Here is a 27,580-nt window from a genome sequence, read left to right as displayed (position 1 = left end):
AGCTTCTCAAGGAAAAGTGTCACCATCCATCTGTAACGTTCGTGATAAATTAACGATTTGCACAAAAATGGAACTATGGAAATGCTTTTTAACAGTCAAGATTTTGACAGGTTTACTACTCTGAATGATTTCATGCTTACATTTGGAGAAAAATTGTCTAAGCTGATTATCAAGAATCCTTTTACATTCATGAAATACATAAAAATATTGAGGATAAGCTTTCATCAAAAGAGATAGCCAATTTTGTAGAAATAGCTTCAATACATGTCACTGAAGAGCTGTTCAGGGAGAAAAGTTTGACAGACTTTTGGCTCCAAATAAATTCATAATATCCTAGACTCACTGATGTAGCAATGAAGTACTTACTGTTATTCTCCTCAATTTGTAGCTGTTATGTTGGGTTTTCAGCACTTCTTTGTCTAAAAAGGGAGAAAAAAAAAATCAGCTTAATGTGGAGCCAGATATGAGACTGAAACTCTACAGCTGGGAAACTAGCGTACATTTACTGATGTTTGGAAGAAAGCAGTGCCACTCGTTGCATTCATATGTGCACTTTTTTTATATACAAACTTAATTCCTTGAATTCTTGAGCTCGAATAAACATTTAAATACTTTACTAGTGTCTTGCTTTTTGGTATATATGTTATACCATAATTTTGGTAATATCCCATTCCTAGGCCTGTGTAGCTCAGTGAAATTGCTGTTTGCATCCTCTGCACTAACACATCCAAAGATAGACTTAAGTTCAAGTCTAGTCAGGAATTTTTTCTAAGACTTTCTTCAACTGTTTCCTGAGGTAGTCGATCACTGATAGGGACAAGCGGTTTTTTATTGTTGTTGTTGTTGTTGTATGGGTGCATCCATGGAGTCCAAAGACTCATCACAGGAGAACAAAAATATCCACACAATCTACCCCTCTTCTTAAACCCATTTACAGACAAAGCACTCACAACTGACTCTGGCAATTCCATTCCACTCAATCACAACTTTCCAATCAAAAAATCTGGTCCTCACTTCCCTACTAACCACACCTTTATTCAACATCCAGGGATAACACCTTGTTCTGTCCCCTCGAGCCAAATGCTGAAACATTTCCCCTGCATCAATCCTATAAAATCCTTTAAACAAAAACTTAAATGTTTCTATCATATCCCCCTCTTTTTTTCTTATCAACCAACTTCTGCAATCCATCATCATCATCGTCGGCTCAACAGTCCTGTGTGGGCCTTGGCATTCTTCAGAAATTTCTGCCAGCCTTCCTTATTCAATGCCAAACTACTCCAATTTTTGACTCCTAAAACCTTAATATCTTGCATCACTGCATCTTCTGATCTTAATTTAGGTCTTCCAATTTTTCTTTTCCCGTCTGGCTTAGCATTAAACATCTTAACTATTCTATTACTATCCATAATGTGTCCAGCCCAACTTAATCTATTTATTTTTATGTACTTAATAATGTCTGGCTCATTAAATAATCTGTATAGTTCATGGTTATATCTTTTCCTCCACACATCATTCCCTTGTACTGCTCCAAAAATATATCTGAGAACTCTTCTTTCAAACAGATCTAGTAATCTTTCATTTGTCATTGATAATACCCAGTTTTCAGAGGCATTAGTTAACACTAGTTTTACAAGTACTTTGCACATTGTTATCTTTGTTTTTCTTGATCACATGTTACTTTAGGTGTTTCCAAAGTCCACAGAAGCATCTGTTGCGGAAAAGAATATGTCTCTGAATCACAATACTGATATCGTTTTTACAATTAACTTCTGATCCCAAGTATATAAAACTATGTACAATTTCAAATTTATAGGAACCATTTTCAATTTGAGAAGGATTATCACAAATTTTTCTAGTTACTGGCATATTACTTTATTTTTTGGTTAATCTGCAAATTCATCTTCTTTGCTGCCTTTTCTAAACTGATGAAAGTTTCTTCCATTTCTTTTCGTGTCCTTCCTATAATATTGATATCATCTGTAAATGCCATAATTTATACTGATTTGTAGGAAATAGTTCCCCTTGTATTAATGCTAGCATCTTTGAAAACTTTTTCAAGTGCTGAGTTAAACAGTAAGCAAGCTAAGCCATCCCCTTGTCGAACACCATTTTTTATATAGGATCAGACCAACATGTTCTGAATTTTGATATGACAACAAGTATTTCTCATTGTAGCTTTAACTAAAGCAATAAGTTTTTGTGGAAATCTGTAGTTCCTCCATTGCAATAAATAAGTTAGATCTATCTATGCTATCATATGTGGCTCTAAAATCTATGAAAAGGTGGTGTTTCAATTCCAAATTCATTACATTTTTCAAGTAATTGGCATATATTAAAAATTTTATCATTTGTAGATCTTCCTTGATGGAATCCACACTGATAATCACCAATAAGATTCTTTACATAGGGATAAAGTCTCATAAATAGAATGTTAGAGAAAATTTTATAAGTTGTACATAGTAAATTAATTCCTCTATAGTTAGAACATATCATTACATCACCTTTCTTTTGGATGGGGCATGTGACACTCAGATTCCATTTGTCTGGAATTGTTTCATTAATCCAGATTTTTTTTGATAAGTTGACACAGCTGCTTAAAGTATTCTGTACCTGCACTTTTAATTAATTCTGCTTGTATCCTATCCATTCCTGGGGCTTTATTGTTCTTAAGTTTCTTAATAACTGCCTCCACTTCTGCATCTGTTGATACTGGTTCAACCACTTCTAGATCTTGGCTCTCTTCCATATCATGTAATTGACCAGATGTATTTGGATTCAATAATTTCTCGAAATGCTGCTCGGCCCATCTTCCTAGTATCATTTCATTACTAGGAAGTAATGAAATGATACTAGGAAGTATAATTTCATTACTTCTTCCACTGAAGAAGTAATGAAATGATTACTGTTGATGCAAAGATAGGCAGAGTAATCAAGAATGCAGCTGATATGCAGTCTTGCAGAATGATTTGAATAGGTTGGAATTGTTATTTGAATAGGCTGGATAGATTTGTTTAAATCTGGACTTTAGACCAGGGGCGAGCAACTTATTTTAGTGAGCATGCCAAAATAGCCAAATCATTGATGCAAAATTTTCTCGCGTGCCAACCGAAATTTTGGGGAACATATTATTATTTGGTGTCTTTTAAGTATTGGGAAGATCTTTTCAAATAATCACACTAGAATGGTAAAATCAAAGAATATTGTAAGAGTGATTATTGTAAGTCATATAAGATTGAATGAATGTAAAAATTAGTGACGGAATTTTTACTTAAGTCCTTCTACTCTGTTGATAACGTGAATATTATTTTTTATTTGCATTTAAGTATGGGGTGCTTAAGGGTCAAAGATGTATAACTGAGAGGAAACCTCCACATAGCCTTTAAAGGAATGTGGAGAACTGACCAGGGCTTCTGACCTAATGTCCAATCCTCACCTTCTCATGGTGCACCCTGTTGGATATCTACTTGGATACTGAACGAACGAGGATGGGCTGCCAATTTGGGATTTAGCCGACAAAATTGTATTCTTATTGGTTAAACCAAAATTTAAAATGATGGTACAACATGACAAAATTTCATGCCGGCTAGGGCGTCGCCTGGTTAAACAAGGCCCCCGTTGTTTTCGCCAGGGAACCAGGGCGAACAGCGAAAAGTCAGCTACTGGAACAAATCTGAAAACAAACCCCAACTCAACATCACCAGAGTTAAAGATCGGTACTATCAACGTAAGAAGCCTGAATGGCAAAGAAATGGAGCTAGCTGAGGAATTAGATAAGTACCAGATCGCCATAATCGGAGTGACTGAAACAAAAAAGAACAAAACTGGTGAGATCTTTCTGAGCAATAAATACAAAATGTTATATTCAGGCAATGACAATCAAGGAAAAGGAGTAGCCATAGTATTCAACACAAAATACGAGGCTAATCTTCTTGAATGGCAGTCAGTCTCAAGTAGAGTAATGTGGGCAAATATGAGAATGGGGAACTGTACAATGAGACTTATTTGTGCCTATGGTCCCACAGAAGGTTCTACTAAGGTAGAAGTGGAGGAATTTTTTGAGGCTTTAGAAAAAGCAACTGACACAATGAAAAATGAAAAGTTGGTCCTTGTTGGGGATCTAAATAGCAGAGTAGGAAATGATTGTGAGACATACAAAAATATTTTGGGAAAATTTGGAGAAAAGAGCAAAGCTAATAATAATGGCAAATATCTGTTGGATTTCTGCTCAGGACATGAACTGGTTATTACTAACACCATGTTCCAACATAAAAATGTGCACAAATTCACATGGAGAGAAGAGGATAGGAATAAGAAAAGTCTCATTGACTATGTTATTGTTGATAGTGATGTTTTCTCCCTGGTGCAGGACACCAGAGTGTACAGAGGATTTGAAATTGGAAGTGATCACTATCTAGTCTTGAGCAAGATAAAATTGAATTTCATATTGAAAAGAATAACATGTAAGAAAGTTTTAAAGCGAATAAAAGTTGAGCAGCTCTCAGATGTGAACCGTAGACTAAAATACACAAAGATTATTGAAGAAAAAATGGATGAGTTTGAGAACAGCAATCAAACCTTGGAGATTCAGTGGCAAGCCTTGAAGAAAGCCCTGATTGATTCAGCTAGAGAGGCAAGTGGTGAAGTTGTCTGCAAGGATAAAAAAATCAGAACTCCCTGGTGGACACAGGAAGTTAAAGAGGCAGCGAAGGAAAAGAATAAAGCATATCAAAAATTCCTGTCAAATAAGTCAGCTTGTGCTCTTAGAGAATATAGAGACAAATGCAAGAATGCTAAACACTGTATAAAACTAGCTAAACAAAAGTCATGGGAGGACTTTGGCAAGAATATAGAAAATAAATATCAAGAAGGTGGCAAAATATTCTGGAGGTTGTTGAAGAAGCTTAGGAATGGAGGAAAGTGTGCTGTAAAAGGAGTTAGAGATGATAAAGTTGACATGAAAATGGGAGAAAAAGATATCCTTGAAGTATGGAGTAATTACTTTGAAAAACTTCTAAATGAAATAAGCAGTGATGACAACACAGTGGTAAAAAACACTGACCAGGCATGCAGTCAGGAATACATATCCATACTTGAAGTAGAAAAAGCCATCAAAGGTTTGAAATGTGGAAAGGCAGCAGGAGTTATTCGACTTTCTGATATTCGACCAGAAATGCTGAAGTATGGTGGTGTGAGAGTCTTAGAGTGGCTGCACTGCATAGTTCAGAAGGCCTGGACAGAGGGACGAATTCCCGATGATTGGAGTAGAGCTCTCATAGTACCCATATATAAAAAGGGAAATAAAACTGAATGTGAGAATTACAGAGGTATTTCCCTACTGAGTGACTGAGTGTTCCTGGCAAGATCTATGCAAGTATACTTGAGAAACGGTTGAGAAGAATTGTAGAAGAAAAGCTTGGTGAAGAACAAGTTGGATTCAGGTCAAATAGAGGCTGTCAGGATCAGATCTTCACTTTACGACAAATAGTCGAGAAAGCATGGGAATATAAGAAAGATCTGTATTTAAGTTTTGACGATTTGGAAAAGGCATATGACAAGGTGCCAAGAGAGAAGCTATTCAATACGCTGCAGTTATATGGTGTCAATGGGGCATTATATCAAGCAATACTTAGTCTTTGTTTGAGTTGAAGTCAGCAGTTAGAATTGAAGGAAGTACAGGAAGATGGTTTAATGTTAAATCTGGTGTGAGACAAGGATGTACATTATCCCCTCTGTTATTCATTATCTATGTGGATCACATTATGAAGGAAAGTGGTATTAAACATATCAAAATTGGAGATGTTAATGTCTGCTCTTTGCTTTATGCAGATGATGTTATACTTCTAAATAAATCTGCTACAAGTCTGCAAGATTCTCTGACTAAATTGAATAGCTGTTGTAATAGATATGGTATGAAGGTCAGCAATAAAAAGACAAAGACAATGAAAACAGGCAGAATCAATGAAAATGTCAACTGTGTTTTGAATGGAGAACCTGTGGAACAAGTAAAACATTTCAGCTATTTAGGCACGATTTTTACTGAAGATGGTAAATTAAATATAGAAATAGACAACAGAATCAGCAAAGCTGGTATGGTGGGAAGTCAATTGAATTAATTCATATGGAATAAGAGAGAAATTAGTCAGAACACTAAATTAGCTGTATACGAGACAGTGTTCAAGCCAGTTTTAACTTATGGATCTGAGAGCTGGGTCAGAAGTAAAACACTTGACCAAAGACTAGAGACCACAGATATGAGAGTCCTGAGAAAGATTATAGGCATGAACAGATGGCATCAATGGCAATATCATATAAAAAACGAGGATATTAGTAACGAACTTGACATTGTTAGCATCCAGGAATGCATTAGGCAAGCTAATCTCAGGTGGTATGGTCACTTAAACAGAATGGGCGAGGAAAGATTAGCAAAACGAGTGTTCTCTGCCAGGTTGGCAGCAAAACGACCCAGAGGAAGACCAAGATATAGGTGGATTGATATTGTCCAAAGTGCCTTAGACGATAGAAATATAAGATCTGATAATGTTGGAGTCTTGACAAGTAACAGACTGATTTGGAGGAAAATTGTAGATAGGAAATTAATAATGATGTAAATTTTTCATGTAGTACTATCATATCCTATACATCCCTTGAGGGTACATAGCAGGAATTTGATGATGATGATGCATTTAAGTATAATTCTAGCTGCAATATAAAGCTGCACAAGTTAAAGATGCAATTTTAATATCAGCAAGAGTAAACAATAATTTTTTTTATTTATTTATTATTTTTTTTTTTTTTATAAAGATCAGTCAAACATAAGTTTTTTCAAGTTCTTTCAATATATTGCAGTGCACAATCTCATAATCGTTTTACTTGACTAAAGCACAATAAAAGAAAATAAAATTAAAGATATAATTTTATTACTTCTTAATCCTTTACGAGTAATACATAAAAATTATAGATAAATTGTAATTTAACTACATAATATATTAAAAGAAATTAATCTTTGCCATTTTTAGCAGAAAACATCAAATTAAAACTAGAGAAAGAAAAATAGTGGACATTTTATTTATTTAGCATTAATGAGACTTCTGCTGTTATTACATCACTAATGAAAAATAATTTATATCAGGTTTATATTTTGTAACCTGTAGAGATATGCATGCGCTACTAATTTCATCTCTAAGGCTACTCCTGTTACGAGACTTAACAAAGTTCATCACTGAGAACAATAATTCACACGAATATGTAGACACAAAAATGGATAATAATGCTGTTGCAAGGGTTTTTAAACATATAAAAGTTTTGGGAATAGCATTCCAAGTTCTTAATATCTCTTTTTCTGCACTTCTCTCTGTTACTCCCGTCTCTAATCACTCCTTTTCAATGTTTTCCAAGTCAACTCTGAGATCAACAAATTTCTGCATCGAAATTGAGCTACTTTGAAAATCAATCAACTGCATTTCAAAATCATCCATATTTATCCACAAAAACATCTGCAAGTTTATTTGAAGATATTTTCGTGTCCTGTAGTTTTGAGGTTCAAGTTATTTAAATGTTTGCAAAAATCTGCAAAAAAACATCGGTTTACAAACCCACATGATGTCATACATTTCTTTATAACACATTTGTTGATTAGTCAAAAAGAGATTTATCTCATCCAGGCATTCAACAAATCGTTTCTGAACAAGACCTTGACTAAGCCAACGAACATTGTTGTACATTATTAGTCCTTTGTACACTGAATCCACCTCATTCAATAAATTCTGAAATTGTCTTTTATTCAAAGCAGGTGTAGAAATGTAATTAACAACCTTGGTTACTGTTTGCATCACTTCAAGTTCCTTTAGACCAGCACATAAATTCTCCTCATGTAGGATGCAATGAAAACCTATCAGTGGATGACCACATGACCACCATATTTTGCAAACAGATTTTCAAATCCTGCTTTCTTACCAATCATGCTGGGCCACTATCTGTTGTGATGGATACCACTTTTGAAATATCAATTTGCTGAATAGATAATTCGTTCATAACTGCTTTACATATTTCAACCCCAATGATACTCTCAGATAGTGTTACAAGGTTAATCCTCTCTTCGCATACTTCGTCATCTCTACAAAATCGAGCAAAGATTGCCAGCCTAGCTGATGTAATGTCTGTGGTCTCATCAACACAAATAGAAAAGAACTTACACGAAGCCAAACTTTTGTTAATTGTTCTACTGTATTCCTTTCCAACTTGAGTATCCTATACTTAATTGTTTTTCTACTCACAGACAATTCTTTAATGCGCTGAATAATTTTTACCTTTTCTGAAACATTGTCAAAAAGGAAAGGAGCATTCTAGCCATGCTTCTTTAATATACTCCCCATCACTGAGTAGTTTTCCATGTTCGGCAACAACTTTTGAAACCTCAAAACTGGCAGCAACTAAGTTGGAACTAGGTCTACCTGAAATAAATTTCATCAACGTATCGGACTGTTTTTTTGTCTTGCTCAGTTCAAAAGAAATTAATTCTCTCTGTTCTTGCTCACTTTTATTATTTAATTTCTTATGAACAGTTTCAAAATGTCTCTTTACAGAAGAAGTCTTACAAACAACTGATTTGGAACATAAAATGTGTAATGCTTTATTATCTTTCTTAATCATGCAAAATTTTTCAGTCCAGTATTCTCTAAATTATCTAATTTCATTTGAATGTCTGTTTCTTTGCTTGTGGTTGTGACATTCTGCTCAATCTGTAAAGAGCAGGTAGTAAATGAATAAATATAAATATATATATATATATATATATAATTGAATAATTATTAAATAATTGCTTTCTTCATACAGCTTTTAACTTTAATGAAAATCGGATTATGGGGTGTAAAAATGTGGACAGAGACATACAGACACTGACAACAATTATAATTTTTATTTGAAAAATTTCATCATAATCACTCACTGCATATACCAACCAAGTTTAAGCAAACCAAAAATTAGTACAATTATAAGCCGACCTACACGCATGCAAATGAAAGAGAAGAGTACTCATGCAATCTAATCACATGCAGATCACACTTCATAATCCTGAATATTGATAATACATTTCACATAGCTTTAAAAATAACTTACCGTATTTACTCAAATATTACTCTCCCTCACGTATAACTAGCACTCCTGATTTCACTTCACAAAAAAAGAAATTGAAAAGTTTCGTGTATACCTCGCACAGAAAAAAAAAAAGAAGTTTAAACACATTTCAGGGCAATTAACTCACTTCCCATGGTAAACCACATGCCCTCCCCAGTAGCCAATAGTGACTACAGACAGAAGTAAAACCAGGTCGTTATATTCTATCACCGAATAAGTTACAGAGACATTTGTAGTCTGTGTAATATATTTCTCAACAAATAGTGCAATTAGAGACAACTGTGATAAAAAAAAAATGGCACTAAATAATGAATCACATGTTCCCTTCCCACAGAAACTATGCTATTTAGACTCGAGCAAAACCATATGTTGCACAGGCAAACACAGTTCTGACTAAAAACTAGATGAGCAGGAGTCTCACCCCAGCTCAAACCAAGGCAGCAATAAAAATAAATGGAAAGTGTTAAAATTCATAAACTTGTTAAAACTAAGAAATATATAGTCAATATTTTTATGGCAATTTCAGATATTGAATTTGGTTAATGGGAATTAGCATTTCAATTCAAAAATTGTCGGCTTGCTTTTATGTTTGACTCGTGAGATCTTTTGTTAATACCGCGCCAATTATATGCACAGTTGCTCTATCTTTACTGGCCTAGTACTGTAACATCTGTTCATTAGTCATTCGTGAAGGATTGTTCATTAAGTATCTCAAGTCTTGTAAATTACTGATAATTTTTGCTTGAAATAATGGGAAAGGAGATGGTGCTATTTGGGTAGGATGTACACAGGAAACTGTTCTATAGGCAGGAAATAGCAATAGCAATCGTGGTGCGAGATATATGCCGGGATTTTATGAAAAAAACTCAAAACGTCAGTTTCCGAAAATCCCCACATATATCTCGTACCACGATTTTTAGCTTTAATTTTTGGGGAAAAAAGTAAGAGTTATATTCAAGTAAATACAGTATGTTTATGGCAATGTAAAGGAAATTTGCTTTTATATCTAATAAGTTTGACAATAAATACTTCCAGTCCATATTTTAATGACTTACGATTTAATAAAATCCAAATCCCCATATATACACACTTTAAAAAAACGGATACGTTCTTATGAAACACGAAAAGATATATCAAACGATGGTAAAGAAGTCACGCCACGTCTGGCTGCCTGGTGAATGATGCAACAACTGAACTGGACGAAACTTTTACATAGGCTTGTAAATAGGATCTTTGTTTCTTATTACTTATTATTACTAAAACAGTTGGTAGGGTTTGCTTCTTTATTGCATATTTATTTGGTATAGCTGTACTTAATAAAATTGTATTATATTAAGTTAAAATATATACAAGTCAGAAAAGATGTTTGAAATGTATTTATTTATTTAATTATTAAGGTGAGCCCTGGGTTGTGTGCCTGAAAAAAGTTGTTGGCGTGCCATGTTTGTGTGCATGCCAAGGGTTGCTCACCCCTGCTCTAGACTAACCAGAGATAAAGAATACAATAAATATTCAATATCGATAACATCCAAATGATATAAATGTGTAACAGATTAAAAAAAAAAAACTAATGATGAATCAGGCATTTGGGAATCATGCTTGTTAATTTTTATACACACATCAAAAGTGTTAAGCAAAAAACATAATATAATAGGGAACCACAGATATATTATTACATCATCATCAAATTCCTGCCATGTAGCCTCATGGGGTGTACAGGATATGATAGTACTACATGAAAACAATTACATCATTACTAACTTCCTATCTACAATTTTCCTCCAAATCAGTCTGTTACTTGTCAAGACTCCAACATTATCAGATCTCATATTTCTATCGTCTAAGGCACTTTGTACCGTATCAATCCACCTATATCTTGGTCTTCCTCTGGGTCATTTTGCTGCCAACCTGGCAGAGAACACTTGTTTTGCTAATCTTTCTTCGCCCATTCTGTTTAAGTGACCATACCACCTGAGATTAGCTCTGCTTACGGATTCTTGGATGCTGAGTATGTCAAGTTCTTTCCTAATATCCTCGCTTTTAATATGATATTGCCATTGATGCCATCTGTTCATGCCTATAATCTTTCTCAGGACTCTCATATCTGCGGTCTCTAGTCTTTGGCCAAGTGTTTTCCTTCTGACCCAGCTCTCAGATCCATAAGTTAAAACTGGTTTGAATACTCTCTTGTATACAGCTAATTTAGTGTTCCGACTAATTTCTCTCTTATTCCTTATGAATTTATTCAATCGACTTCCCTCCCCATACCAGTTTTGCTGATTCTGTTGTCTATTTCTATATTTAATTTACCATCTTCAGTAAAAATCGTGCCTAAGTAGCTGAAATGTTTTACTTGTTCCACAGGTTCTCCATTCACAACACAGTTGACATTTTCAATGATTCTGCCTATTTTCATTGTCTTTGTCTTTTTATTGCTGACCTTCATACCATATCTGTTACAACAGTTATACAATTTAGTCAGAGAATCTTGCAGACTTGTAGCGGATTTATTTAGAAGTATAACATTGTCCACATAAAGCAAAGAGCTGACATTAACATCTCCAATTTTGATATCATGTTTAATACCACTTTCCTTCATAATGTGATCCACATAGATAATGAATAACAGAGGGGATAATGTACATCCTTGTCTCACATCATATTTAACATTAAACCATCTTCCTGTACTTCCTTCAATTCTAACTGCCGACTTACAACTCAAATACAGACTAACTATTGCTTGATATAATGCTACATTGACACCATATAACTGTAGCGTATTGAATAGCTTCTCTCTTGGCATTTTGTCATATGCCTTTTCCAGATCGACAAAACTTAAATACAGATCTTTGTTATATTCCCATGCTTTCTCGACTATTTGTCGTAAAGTGAAGATCTGATCCTGACAGCCTCTATTTCACCTGAATCCAGCTTGTTCTTCACCAAGCTTTTCTTTCACAATTCTTCTCAACCATTTCTCAAGTAGGCTTGCATATATCTTGCCAGGAACACTCAGTAGGGAAATACCTCTGTAATTCTCACAATCAGTTTTATTTCACTTTTTATATATGGGTACTATGAGAGCTCTACTCCAATCATTGGGAATTCGTTCCTCCGTCCAGTCTTTCTGAACTATGCAGTGCTGCCACTGTAAGACATATATCCTGCTGCCTTTCCACATTTCAAACCTTTGATTGCTTTTTCTACTTCAAGTATGGATATGTATCCCTGACTGTATGCCTGTTGAGTGTCTTTTTTTTTTACCCACTGTGCTATCACTGCTTGTTTCAATTAGCAATTTTTCGAATAATTACTCCATACTTCAAGGATATCTTTTTCTACCTTTTTCATGTCACCTTTATCATCTCTAACTCCTTTTACAGCACTCTTTCCTCCATTTCTAAGCTTCTTCAACAACCTCCAGAATATTTTGTCACCTTCGTGATATTTATTTTCTTTGTTCTTATCAAAGTCCTCCCATGACTTTTGTTTAGCTAGTTTTACACGGTGTTTAGCTTTCTTATATTTGTCTCTGTATTCTCTAAGAGCACACTGTTTTATTTGCCAGGAACTTTTGATATGCTTTCTTCTTTTCCTTCACTGCCTCTTTAATTTCCTGTGTCCACCATGGAGTTCTAATTTTTCTATCCTTGCAGGCAACTTCACCACTTGCCTCTCTAGCTGAATCAATCAGGGCTTTCTTCAAGGCTTGCCACTGAATCTCCAAGGTTTGATTGCTGTTCTCAAACTCTTCCATTTTTTCTTCAATAATCTTTGTGTATTTTAGTCTACAGTTCACATCTGAGAGCTGCTCAACTTTTATTCGCTTTAAAACTTTCTTACATGTTATTCTTTTCAATATAAAATTCAATTTTATCATGCTCAACCATTTCTCAGACTAAATACTGATCACTTCCAATTTCAAATCTTCTGTAAACTCTGGTGTCCTGCACCAGGGAGAAAACATTATCAACAATAACAGTCGATGAGACTTTTCTTATTCCTTGCCTCTTCTCTCCATGTGAATTTGTGCAACATTTTTATGTTGGAACATGGTGTTAGTAAAAACCAGTCATGTCTTGAGCAGAAATCCAACAGATGTTTGCCATTATTATTAGCTTTGCTCTTTTCTCCAAATTTTCCCAAAATATTTTTGTATGTCTCACAATCATTTCCTACTCTGCTATTTTGATCCCTAAGGGACCAACTTTTCCTTTTTCATTGTGCCAGTTGCTTTTTCTAAAGTTTCAAAAAATTCCTCCACTTCTACCTTAGTAGAGCCTTCTGTGGGACCATAGGCACAAATAAGTCTCATTGTTCAGTTCCCCATTCTCATATTTGCCCACATTACTCTACTTGAGACTGACTGCCATTCAAGAAGATTAGCCTCGTATTTAGTGTTGAATACTATGGCTACTCCTTCTTTTCCTTGATTGTCATTACCTGAATATAACATTTTGTATTTATTGCTCAGAAAGATCTCACTAGTTTTGGTCTTTTTTGTTTCAGTCACCCCTATTATGTCGATCTGGTACTTATCTAATTCCTCAGCTAGCTCCATTTGCTCCATTTCTTTGCCATTCAGGCTTCTTATGTTGATAGTACCGATCTTTAACTCTGGTGACGTTGAGTTGGGGTGTGTTTTCAGATTTGTTCCAGTAGCTGACTTTTCTCTGTTCGCCCTGGTTCCCTGGTGAAAACAACAGGGGCCTTGTTTAACCAGGCGATGCCCCAGCCGGCATGAAATTTTGTCTTGTTTTACCATTTTTTATTTTGGTTTAATCAATAAGAATACAATTTGGTCGGCTAAATCCCAAATTGCCAGCCCATCCTTGTACGTTCAGTATCCAAGTAGATACCCAACAGGGTGCACCACAAGAAGGTGAGGATTGGACATTAGGTCAGAAGCCCTGGTCAGTTCTCTGCATTCCTTTTAAGGCTATGTGGAGGTCTCCTCTCAGTTACACAGCTTTTACCCTTAAGCACCCCTGGGAGCCTAAAGCCCTGTCGATGGCCTTAGTTATACGCAAAATTAGAAGGGGGGGAAAAAACCGTTATCACAAATGTGTACTGACTATGCGGTGCCGCTATAAGCAATAATCAATAAAGCAATCACCTTACCATGCATTTTATTGTTTTATTTTTAAGAATTTGAATTATAGTATGATAGGGAAATGTAACAGTTTTGTTATATTTATATTTTGTTTATTTTAGTTATAAGTATAGTTGTTAAAAACTAATTATTAATTAAGTAATAAAAATTTTTAATTTAACATAAAAGAATCATCGACAAATAAAATTCTCGTGTGAACCCCCCCCCCTCCAAAAAAAAAAAAGTTCAGTCCGGAGTGGACCATTCCCCCCTCCCCCCCCCCCAGCTCTGCCACTGCATTAAATACCTCCACTATAGTAAAACAGGCCTATCAGGCCATGCACTTTAAAATGTCACAGAATTGACTGGAAAGCCACCAAGTCTTACACTGCACCAAAACCTGGTTTGAAAGAAAATTCAAAGAAGCCTGTAAAATGCTGAAACATCATCCAAAAATGCACAAGAATGAGGGATTAATTATTCCAAGAATTTGGAGGACCCATCTTCAACCCATATAGCATCCAGAAGAACCCTAAAGTGAAGAAAATCTTAATACAAGAGGACTTTAGAAATTGTTTAATGTAGTTCCGTTGTTGTTTTTTTTCTCCTATCTCTCTCACCAGAGGCCAGTCTAGAGTAAATGATTAACATACATTTAGATTCATCTTACTTTTGTGTAGTGTAGTGTAGTGTCATCATGTAGCTTGTATTCTGTACATATGTATGTTTTCCTGATCATGACCTCAGTACAGAGGTCAAAACGTCAAATGTTACTTTCTTAATGATAAATAAAGTAATTATTTTAATGCGTATTGTCTCCATAAATTCTTCAGTATGAATAATCCCTTAGTTGTTTAATCCTGCAGAGGGTTACAGCTAATCTGACAGATACAAACAAATTGTTTAATATCAATATTCTTACATATATCCAGTGTATAGCTTGGAGGTCATGACTAGCTGCACATGCATATATTACGAGTGATATTCCACACTGTTGATGTGGTCAGTTTTGGTTTAGCACATATTAAGGTGTGTGATATCTGATAGTAAATTGGATCTGAGTGATACCACAAACTCAGATGTCAGTATAGTATTGGTTTAGTGTTTTTTTTTTTTTTTATTATTATTTACCGTTGAAAATGGCTGGAAAAATATATCGATTGGATAATCCATCATATGTTGAAGAGATTCACCAAATGTTACTCAAGTCTGATAATGAGAATGATAGTCGAATGTGAAAGTGATATTTGATAGTAAATTGTATCTGAGAGATACCGCAAACTCCGATGTCAGTATAGTATTTGTTTAGTTGTTTTTGTTTGTTGTTTCTTTGTTCAGTAATTTTAGATTGTAACTGAAAATAAATAAATCATCATGTAATATATTTGAAGTTTTTTTTTTTTTAAAGTTTTATCGCATTTTAGCACATACTAGTAATGGATGTAGCTCTCAGATACACATGACCTACGCTGCAATTTTTTTCGACCACGACCTTCTGCAAGGTTATCTTAATCTTATGACCAAACAAAGTGTATAAAAGGAAGTATGAAGAAGAAAATAGTTTTTTTAGTATCAATGAGATGAAAGTATTATCTGTATGTTTTTAATAATTAATTTTTTCAGAAAATATCATGCAGTGTGTAAACATCTGAAAAAAACATCGTATGTAGTTCTTGGGCTTAGGAAACTTGGCCACCCCTGATATATGTTTTACATCCTTTCCAGAACTGCAGTACTATTTTCCTCCCTTAACAAAATTTGATAATCAGTAATCATAATTTTTTTTGTGAGATTCAACTAAAATTACATCAAATGGTTTCTTTATTTCACTTCAAATTTTAAATCTGTTTTTAGGTAAATGGCTTATCAAACAAATATTGGGGATGGGGATTAGAAGATGATGAATTCTATGCAAGAATGAAACAAGCTAAGCTAAATGTAAGTAGACCTTAATAAAGATTTTTGTTCTTGTTAAATATTGATTATTATCATATATATATATATATATATATATATAGCATGTGTGTAATTTGTTTTAGAACATTTTACCATTTCATCTTTCATATTATCTTAAGAAAAAGTTGAATATAAATGCCATGAAATATTTTATTTTTTACCAACAGTGTAAAAATCTATTATTAACCATCCTGACATAGGCAATGTTTTTTTTTTTTTCTGCAAATAAACTTATTCATGTAAGTTGCTTATTTTTATTTTATACTGAATTATATGTAGTACAGATATATTCCAATGAGGGAACGGCAGATTATATATATATCTCCTTTTGTTATGTTATATGAGAGACAGTAAGATTGTCCCAAAATTAAAAAAAAAAATTGGTCAAGATATGGATTTTTATACCATCACTGATTCAGCAACTTAATCTTATATCCCAGACTTACAGAATATGCTGCTGAATCTTGAAGAGCATACAACGAAATGAAATAGTCAAAAAAGGAATCTTAAGATTCAATACCTAAATTAAGCTTAAATTCAGGAATTTGCAATTCCAGAATCTTAACTGTTACATTGCAAATACAATAATCCTTCATCTAACTATAGTGGTAAGTGAGTTGCTGGTCAGATAAGGGTCAAATGTTACATTTTACATGGTGCTATAGAAGAAATTGGTTGACACACGAACCCATTTCAAGTGTTGCTTAATTGAGAGGTCGCTGTGTGTGTGTGTGTTAAATTATAATATTGATTATAATTTAATTGTTAATTGACGTTAACTGTGCTGTTCTAATATTCTACGTCTATTATCAACTTTGTATTTCTATCAACCACGACTTTGTTATTCTTTTACACGTGCATCTTAAGCCTAACTTACTTCTTCTACTTTACTCAGTCATAACTATAATCTGCTTAAGATAGCCCTCTCTATCAATCCCTTATAATCTTCTTTATGTTCCCACTGCTAGTGAATGACCTTTGTTATTAGTCTATCCACAATAAACAGGTTACCAACTCTCAAACTATCAATTAGAGAAATTTATTTATTTAACGACTGCACCATTCTTTTATATATATATCTTGAGAATTAAAGTATGAAACATAGGCAAGATCAAATTTAACATACACAATCTCTTATAGCTAGTCGTGGCAATTTTTTTTATCAAACAAGCTCGCAGATTCGTTAATTTTTTGGGAGACAGTGCATTGGCAATAGATCAGGCAAGATAGTTATACAAACAAAACATTTTATTTTGATCTTAGTATGAAACTACAAATCATAATGTAAGAGGAAGAAAATCTCTTTCTCAACCTAGTCATATACACATTAAGTGCAACATACAATTAATTTTCTCTTACATAACACTTGCTTAACCCTTCATATTGTTAACTCATCTAAATTTAACATGGTTATTCCTTATGTGCTAACTTAGCTAATCTCCATTCACTCTATATACAAAATTTAGATTCATTTCCTTTCATGACCATAACTGTTTACTTAACTAGTTATGAACAATTTCCTATAAGTACTTTCATTACACACATAAATTCCAACAGTAAGCCTATAAAACATTAACAAAATTTATGCTTACTTACAGAAGTCTTTACAGATAGAGTCCAGTTAACACGAACAATTCTTCAGTTAGGTTTGCTTAACCTTGCGACCTTTTCCTGGAATACAACTGTTGACTGGACGATATGGTGGTTCTTCACTCTTGTGGTTGCCAGGAAATTTAGGTTGATTTCTCCATCGGAAACAGGAAGTGAACTGCCAATGTCTTCCGCTATGCCCACGGATAGTTGTACGCTCCAAGCATGTCGTTGCAATTTGGCTGGAGTTCCATCAAAATATGGCCTCACCTTCACCACCAGAACTATGTCCACCAAAAGGGAATGGTGTCAGAAGCCTCCAAAACTCCAGAAGGAGAGCGATAGAGTGACCAGTGAGAGTTGTCTAAATCCTCTCTTCTCTATACTATATATTTTTGGGAGCCCTCTTAAATATCTTGTCTCATTCTATGTAATCACGTAACTGTTGCCAGGATCACCCACTGGCATAGTGACGTCACAGTGGCAGGCTCCGTGGAAGACACTATATCGTGGGTGCATATTTTTATGTTTGCAATATCTTGCGAATATTTGTTTATGCACAGTCATCATTTTAATCTCCACTAATCATCTTTCCTTCGTTTTACATGCAACTAAATAAAGCTTATTTTTGGGCACTTTTACAGTAAAATATAACAATGATACAATTACTACATATTATTACATAAATTCATACAAAATATATAAATGAAAACCTCTGTAAAATCGAAACCACTTTAAAAAATTAATGCATCACGAGAGATTTTACGTGTGTGTGGCTGATTGCCATGTATATTTCATGGAATGTTTTCAGTTATACTGATCTCTTTCATTACTTGTTTTCTCATTTGTTGAATTTAGTCACTTGGACAAACTTATGATTAAATGATTTTCCATTTAACTTGGGTGAACAACCTGTTGTTTGCAAGCCACTTTGTGGCTTGTGTGCTTTTATACTTTGTTACAGAGTATGATGCTTTTTGATTTCTTATGTAAGTTGGACTTCTTAATTTCTTTTCGGTTTAGTAATAATAAGAGATATATAGATATTTGGATTTTCATTAATTCCTCATCATCATCGAATGTGTTCTCAAGGGATGTACAGAATGCAATGACAGTACTATGTGATTAACTTACATTATTTCTAATCGCCTGTTGACAATTTACCTTCAGATTAGTCACAATATATATATATATGTATATACATATATATATACATATATATATATGTATACATATATGTATACATATATGTATATATATATATGTATACATATATGTATATATATATATGTATACATATATGTATATATATATATATATACATATATGTATACATATATGTATATATATATATGTATACATATATGTATATATATATATGTATACATATATGTATATATATATATGTATACATATATGTATATATATATATGTATACATATATGTATATATATATATGTATACATATATGTATATATATATATGTATACATATATGTATATATATATATGTATACATATATGTATATATATATATATATATATACATATATATACATATATGTATATATATATATATATATATACATATATATATATATATGTATACATATATATATATATATATATATATATATATATGTATATATATTGTCAGGTCTTATATCTCTGTAAAATTATATAAGTGAATCTAATATCCACTTGACTTATATAATTTTACATCGCCGAACGGAAGCCTTTTGGCTCTTTATTTTATTAATTACTTTTATGCACCAACCGAGAGTTTTTGCTCTCTTAAGGTTTTTACCTGATCTCTGAGGAGAACCGACCAGTTCAAAACAACTGTCAGGTCAGTGAAACCTTATCAAAATGGACAAATAAAAGTCAAATATATAGATCCTTGGGCAGTGTCTATGTCTTCTAAGTGGTCCATATGAAGACAACTCGTGAATGCTGGGGAATGTATTCCCATAAGCCTCTCTGGTCAACTAATCTTATGAAATTTTCATAGTTTCTACATTCAACATTTCAAATAATGCTGGATCTAATATCCACATGACTTATATAATTTTACATCTCTGAACTGAAGACTTTTGGCTCTTTATTTTAGTAATTATATGTGTGTATATATATATATATATATATATATATATATATATATATATATATATATATTAAATAAGGTGACCAGCAGAGTTATGTACTTTACATTGGCTGACTGCATAATTCAGGAAACTTGGTCATAATGTCAAATTCCAGGTAATCTGAAGAGTTGTTATTGATGTTTTAGTCTGTTGGGAAAGGGGGGTATAAAAGCAAATGTGAGAATTACTAAGTAATTCTCACATTTGGAATATTCCATGCTTGATCTGTGCAACTTGTAATGGGAGGGGGGGGGTTGATAACAAACGTGAAAATGATTAGCAGTATTATATTGAATTAATATACTGTCTGCATAGAGGTCATAGGTAACGTGTCCTTTTTTTTTTCTTTTGTATGCTTATTATGTATAAAAGTAACAATCATCTTTAGAGTATTGCAGTAATTTTTTTAAATAAGACCACTGCAAATTTTTGCATAAATAGTTTACTTTAACGTACTGTATTAATCACAGATGTACTTGATATTTAACAGAAACAATTTCTCACTGCTGGGGAAATCAACATTATCTCCCAACAAACCACTATATTCATATTCCTGCAGGCATGATGGCAGAGCAAGTGGATTAGAAAGTCTTCAGATGTGTTACCATCAGGTTCAGTCATATTTAGCATGTGGTACCAGTTGGTCTTTCACTGCTGTTTTTATTTATGTAAATCCCACTACCTCAATGAGGCTATGGACTCCATGGAGTGGTCAAAATTTATTATTTTCATGAAAAATTTATTGTCTTTACATTATCTAACGGGGTGCTTAAGGGTCAAAGCTGTATAACTGAGAGGCGACCTCCACATAGCCTTAAAAGGAATGCAGAGAACCGACCAGGGCTTCTGACCTAATGTCCAATCCTCACCTTCTTGTGGTGCACCCTGTTGGGTATCTACTTGGATAATGAACGTACGAGGATGGGCTGGCAATTTGGGATTTAGCCGACCAAATTGTATTCTTATTGATTAAACCAAAATAAAAAATGGTAAAACAAGACAAAATTTCATGCCGGCTGGGGCATCACCTGGTTAAACAAGGCCCCCGTTGTTTTCACCAGGGAACCAGGGCGAACAGAGAAAAGTCAGCTACTGGAACAAATCTGAAAACACACCCCAACTCAACGTCACCAGAGTTAAAGATCGGTACTATCAACATAAGAAGCCTGAATGGCAAAGAAATGGAGCAAATGGAGCTAGCTGAGGAATTAGATAAGTACCAGATCGACATAATAGGGGTGACTGAAACAAAAATGACCAAAACTAGTGAGATCTTTCTCAGAAATAAATACAAAATGTTATATTCAGGCAATGACAATCAAGGAAAAGAAGGAGTAGCCATAGTATTCAACACAAAATACGAGGCTAATCTTCTTGAATGGCAGTCAGTCTCAAGTAGAGTAATGTGGACAAATATGAGAATGGGGAACTGGACAATGAGACTTATTTGTGCCTATGGTCCCACAGAAGGTTCTACTAAGGTAGAAGCGGAGGAATTTTTTGAGGCTTTAGAAAAAGCAACTGACACAATGAAAAAGGAAAAGTTGATCCTTGTTGGGGATCTAAATAGCAGAGTAGGAAATGAGTGTGAGACATACAAAAATATTTTGGGAAAATTTGGAGAAAGAGCAAAGCTAATAATATTGACAAATATCTGTTGGATTTCTGCTCAGGAACATGGACTGGTTATTACTAACACCATGTTCCAACATAAAAATGTGCACAAATTCACATGGAGAGAAGAGGCAAGGAATAAGAAAAGTCTCATTGATTATGTTATTGTTGATAGTGATGTTTTCTCCCTGGTGCAGGACACCAGAGTGTACAAAGGATTTGAAATTTTAAGTAATCACTATTTAGTCTTGAGCATGATAAAATTGAATTTCATATTGAAAAGAATAACATGTAAGAAAGTTTTAAAGTGAATAAAAGTTGAGCAGCTCTCAGATGTGACTAAAATACATAAAGATTATTGAAGAAAAAATGAAAGAGTTTGAGAACAGCAATCAAACTTTGGAGATTCAGTGGCAAGCCTTGAAGAAAGCCCTGATTGATTCAGCTAAAGAGGCAAGTGGTGAAGTTGTCTGCAAGGATAGAAAAATTAGAACTCCATGGTGGACACAGGAAGTTAAGGAGGCAGTGAAGGAAAAGAATAAAGCATATCAAAAGTTCCTGGCAAATAAGTCAGCTTGTGCTCTTAGAAAATACAGAGAGAAATGTAAGAATGCTAAACAGTGTGTAAAACTAGCTAGTAAAATTCGGACTTGTGATGAGTGGTAAAGCTGGTGAAAGTCTTGATCATTACGCAGAATGAATGCTCGCTTATACGTATACTTTTAGAACACATTCATACGCATTTCACTGATGTAACTCTAGTGATGTTATTTATTTCTGAAAAACTTGACACAAACTTGCTTTACAAGATTCTTGAAACTACAAAAACATTATAATTTGCCTTCAAACACTAATGTTGTACTTATTCTTTCACTTCGGGCACATTTAAAAAAAATGGATACCACACACAGCGGAAACTTTGCTAATCAAGTCCTAAGCGTCGTCTGCTTCTGTCACGACTGCAGCGCCTCCTCGCCAAAGTACACAGTTTTAAAGAGAATTCGCAAGTCTTTGTGACAAAAATCTTTACAGCTCCCTTTGGGGGAAGCACATCCGTCACAGGAGTGTCGATGTTGCATCTAAAAAAAAAACTCAGGCGAGTAATTGACTCTAAAATACAAGAAATGAGGTGAGAGCTTTATGGTGCGATGCAGCTCCCACACACACAAAAAAAAACTATATAATTATCATTAACTAAACATCAAGAAAATATATAATCATTATTAAGAAACAAGCCAATAGCATTAATTAATTATATCAGTTTTTAATCTGGACAGGGCATCAGCGTTACCGTGACGACTACCCTTTCTATATGTAACAGTCAGATTATAACGTTGTAGGGCTAAAGCCCATCTGGACAACTTGGCACCATGAGGGGCACTTTTAGTTAGATAGGTCAGAGGGTTATGATCTGAAATTACCTGTATTTCAGCACCAAATACCCATGTGTCAAACTTTTTCAACGCCTCCAAGACGCAAAAAGCTTCCCTTTCAATGGTTGACCATTTCATTTGACAGGAATTTAGTTTCTTACTGAAGAAAGCAATGGGCAATTCTTTTCCTTGTTCGTTGTTTTGAGCTAAACATGCGCCAATTGCTGTTGCTGATGCATCCGTATACAACTGGAACGGCTTGTCGAGATCTGGAGTATGCAAAGAAGGCATTTTTATAAGCTCTTCCTTGAGTTTCGTAAAAGCTTCATCAGCATCAGTAGTCCAAGGAATGTTGTTTGGGACACTTTTCTTAGTCAGATTTGTCAGTGGTAATACAATTTGGGAGAATTGTGGTATGTAGTCACGGTAGTAGCTAGCCAGTCCAAGTAGACTTCTTACTTCCTTCTTTGTTGCTGGTGTCGCTAAACCTTTTATAACCTCGACCTTCTCTGGGTCTGGAGAATGTTGACCGGATCCAATCAAATGACCTAGGAACTTCACTTGATTTTTCCCGAATTCGCATTTTTCTAGGTTTACTGTTAAACCCACCTCTCTTAATGTTTTGAAGACTTCATCTATGTGGGTGAGATGTTCAGACCATGTTTTAGAAAATATAGCCAAATCGTCGATATAAGATCGGCAGTATGCCTTATGAGGAGCTAGTGCTTTATCTAATGATTTCTGGAATGTGCTTCCAGCGTTCTTCATTCCAAACGGTAAGACATTCCATTGATAGTGACCAGAATGCGTCACGAATGCGGTGAAGGGCTTTGCTTCCTTTTCCATAGGGATTTGCCAATATCCCTTGGTGAGGTCAACTACAGTGATAAATCTTGCTTGTCCTACCTCAAATAATAAATCTCTAGCTATTTTCATTGGATAAGCATCTGGAATAGTAAAACTATTCAGCAATCTAAAGTCAATGCATAGTCTGACACTTCCATTTTTCTTAGCCACACAAACAACGGGATGAGCCCATTCACTGACACTTGGCTCAATGAGACCCATATCTAACAGTTCTTTGACTTGTCGATCTACTTCCTTTTGAAGAGTGATTGGCACCCTATAGGGTTTGAGTCTCTTAGGGGAACAGTTCTCTGTAACTTTGATGGAGTGTCCATCAACTTTGGCATGACCAGGTTTGGAACTAAAAACATCTGCATATTTCCGGAGGATGTCAAAAAGTTCTTGTTTTTGTTCTTCCGTCAAGAGAGCTTCCATATCCTCAAGGTGTTTCCTAATATCTTCAACTGATTTATTCATCTTGTCAGCAGGTGCATAGTGGAGTGTTCCGAAATCTTCATCTAGTTCGAAAACTAGACCGACATGATTAATTCTTTGAATATATGGTCGAAGCTTATTTATGTGGAGCTCCCTGATACTTCCATCCTTCATCTCAACCTTCGCAGAATGTGGTCTAGTAAGTTGGACGACTGTAGCAGGTCCTGTCCAAGTATTTAGAAGCTTATGAGAGGATGAAGGTAACAATACTAAAACCTTTTCACCAACCATGAAGGATTTTTCTTTGGAACGAAGATTATATCTGGAGGAGTATTGTTCTTGAGACCCTTTGGCATTCTCGGATGCAATTTCATGAGCTTTTCTTAGATTTTCAAGAAGCTCTTGTAAATAATTTTCAACCGAGCGAGAGGCAGCAGTTGGGATGACTCGTCCACCAGTCCAAATTTCTTTTAACAAAGATAAGGGGCCTGGAGGTAATCTTCCATATACCAACTGGAAAGGTGATAACCCAGTAGTGCTATGTGGTACTTCTCGGTATGCGAATAGAAGATAGGGAAGATATAAATCCCAGTTTCTTCCATGTTCCTGTATATTCTTATTCATCATCTCTTTTAAAGTTCTGTTCCAACGTTCAACAGCGCCCATACTCTCAGGATGTCCTGGAGTGGAAAAACGTGGAGCTATGCCTAGCAGATCTTCAAAAGCTTGAGTGAGTTTAGATGTGAAATTCGTACCTTGGTCGGTACAGACCATTTTAGGAAATCCAGTCTGAGTAAATATCCTCATTAGAACGTTACATGTAGTTTTAGCACTTATTTCCTTGACAGGTATGGCTTCGGCCCATCTAGTGCATAAATCAACAGCACATATTATGAATCGATGTCCTCTTCCCGATGGGGGTTCTAACGGTCCGATACAATCCACGCTCCATACCTCAAACGGAGCTTCTGGTCTGACGATAGGTTGTATGGGGATTCTATCTCTATATGTAGCAGTCCTTCTCATTTGACATTCCTTGCAGCTTTCGCAATATTTTTTCACGTCTTGTTTAATGGTAGGCCAAAAGAATGAGTACTTGATTCGCTGACGGGTTTTCTTTTCGCCGAGATGGCCAGCAAGAGGGATTTCATGTGCCATCTTTAAGACATTCTCTCGTTTCACACGCGGTAGCACTACTTGTCTAATATTCTCGCCACAAATATGTTCATTATGAAGCAGAACCCCATTGTCAAACGCATAGGAATTTTTCTGTCTTTTTGCCCATTCAAAACACCTTCGAAGCGTCTCATCATCCTTTTGAAGTTTGCCGAATTCGAATTTTGTTTTTTCTGGTATACACTCATTTTCTTCACCTGGTGGGGACTCTATCGTACTTACTGCCAATGCTGTACTGGTTATTTTCGAAGGCATGTCTTCATCTTCATCATCTTCTGACCGTTTATCGCTTAAATCTTTTGATTTCAGAACCGGTGTCTCCCAATGATGACTACTCTCATGTAGCTCGACGCTTTCGACCAGCATTTCATAGGCAGAGGAGCTCAGTAGCAGATCGGTAACCAGTTTTCTTGAGACAGCACATGTGACTGGAACATTACCATGTAAATTATCATCAATTTTCATTTCAAAAATCCTTAAGGGTGTTATTTCATTTTCTCCGAAAGCAGAAGATATTTCTATCTTACTTTCTCCATCATGGGGCGTATCTGCCACTAAATCTTCACGCACTACCGATATTTGCGCTCCCGTATCTATTATTCCATTTAAAACCCTACTTCCACATTTGATTTTGACCACCTTCAAATCATCTACATTTCGATCAATGTCCACTGATTTGGATACTGGAATGGAAATTTTGGCAGTCAACACACCTGATTTATCGTCATTCCCAGTGGTAGACGTTTGAACTAGGTTACTGTGTGCTGTAGTAGGAGTATCTTTTGATTGACTATTTTTCATACAAAACTTGGCAATATGACCTTCCCTTCTACAAGTAAAACAAGTTGGTTTGTAGTGAGGCTTGTATGAATCATCATTTCGCCACGGCTGGTACCATCTCGGTGGACTTTGAGAGGGAGATAACTTATTTTTGAATGTTCGCTCAGCAGGTGGAGTATAAGGTCTAAACTTTTCAGTAACCTTGTCCTTCGGAATAGCTCCGATGGGCTTCCTTGATGTACTACGAACACTGTCGTATTCGTCCAATCTGTCAGCTAACTTGGTTGGAGAAACGAATTTTGTCCAGTCGTCTAAGAGATGTTCTCTCACTTCATGTGGTACTTTCTTCTTCAGTTGATCCGTAATAATTAGATCTTTTAACCCTTCAAAATCCTTGATATCAAGGCCACCAATCCACTCTTCGAAATAATTAGTTATTTCATAACAGAAATCCCTCCAAGATTTTTCAGCAACCTTTTGGTGCATCACAAACTTTTTTCTGAAACTTTCAGGATTCAGTCTAAATCTCTTTAGTAGAATTGTTTTAATATATTCATAATCTTCGCAATTTTCTTCTGACTCTCTACCAATTAATTGGACAATCTCAAATGGTAACAAAGTCAAGAGACATGATATCCAGTCTTTAACATCTATTTTTGTTCTCTTAGCTTGTCTTTCAAACAGGGATAGGTATATCACAATGTCATCCTCTTGTAATCTAAACCTAGGCATTAGCTTAATTAGTTCAAGACAATATGGTTTATTGTCACTGGATACTGGAGTTGAGGTTGGTTGAACACGCGCTTCAATTTCCAGTTTCTTCAACTCGAACTCCATTTGTTCTCTTTTCTGTTGGGCCCCCAATTCATCTTTCCGGCATTGGGCTTCTAGTTCTTCCTTCCGCCGTTGAGCTTCTAATTCTTTCTTCATCAGTTCTTCCTCGAGTCTGGTACTAATAATCGTCTCCAACATCCCTTTAACAAATTCTTCTTCATAAAATTTACTTCCCGTAATAATCATTTTAAGATCTATCACTTTCATTTCAACAGTTGGCTTCTCTCCCAATTCTTCAGCCAATTTACGTAAATCTTCCTTTCTACCTTTGGTTAAATAAGTCATGGTGCTAAACAATAACTCTCTTTACTGATAAAAAAAAAATCACCCTAAAAAAAAGAATCAATTGCACTTTTTTTTTTCTTTTTTTTTTCTTTTTTTTTTTTTTTTAAAAGCCCAAAAAGAGATGTATACATTTGGCGATTATGGGACTCATAATTAAATTCAACATATCATTTGTAAACATAGATAAATCTTACAATATTATCAGATAAAAACTTCAACTACACAATTTACTACACTTTCAAATACACAAATATATATATATATATATATATATATGTGGATATATAAAAACAAAACAAAAAAATAGTTCCGATTTTACAC

General features: G+C 34.8%; 1 protein-coding gene across 1 annotated transcript in view; it reads left to right on the top strand.

The window, feature by feature from the left end:
* Positions 1–27,580, top strand: part of beta4GalT7 (beta-1,4-galactosyltransferase 7) — a 108,589-nt gene that overhangs the window by 57,447 nt on the left and 23,562 nt on the right. Inside the window, exon 5 of the mRNA XM_090392768.1 lies at positions 16,082–16,165. Within this exon, the coding sequence (XP_090248894.1) occupies positions 16,082–16,165 (84 nt within the window). The remainder of the gene's footprint in view (positions 1–16,081; positions 16,166–27,580) is intronic.

This window comes from Typopeltis vanoorti, chromosome 5, assembly GCF_054136105.1.
Source record: "Typopeltis vanoorti isolate ZY-2024b chromosome 5, IOZ_Tvanoo_1.0, whole genome shotgun sequence".
Classification (NCBI taxonomy): domain Eukaryota; kingdom Metazoa; phylum Arthropoda; class Arachnida; order Uropygi; family Thelyphonidae; genus Typopeltis; species Typopeltis vanoorti.
The sequence above is the reverse complement of the archived record's forward strand: the minus strand, read 5'-3'. Positions and strand labels throughout refer to the sequence as shown.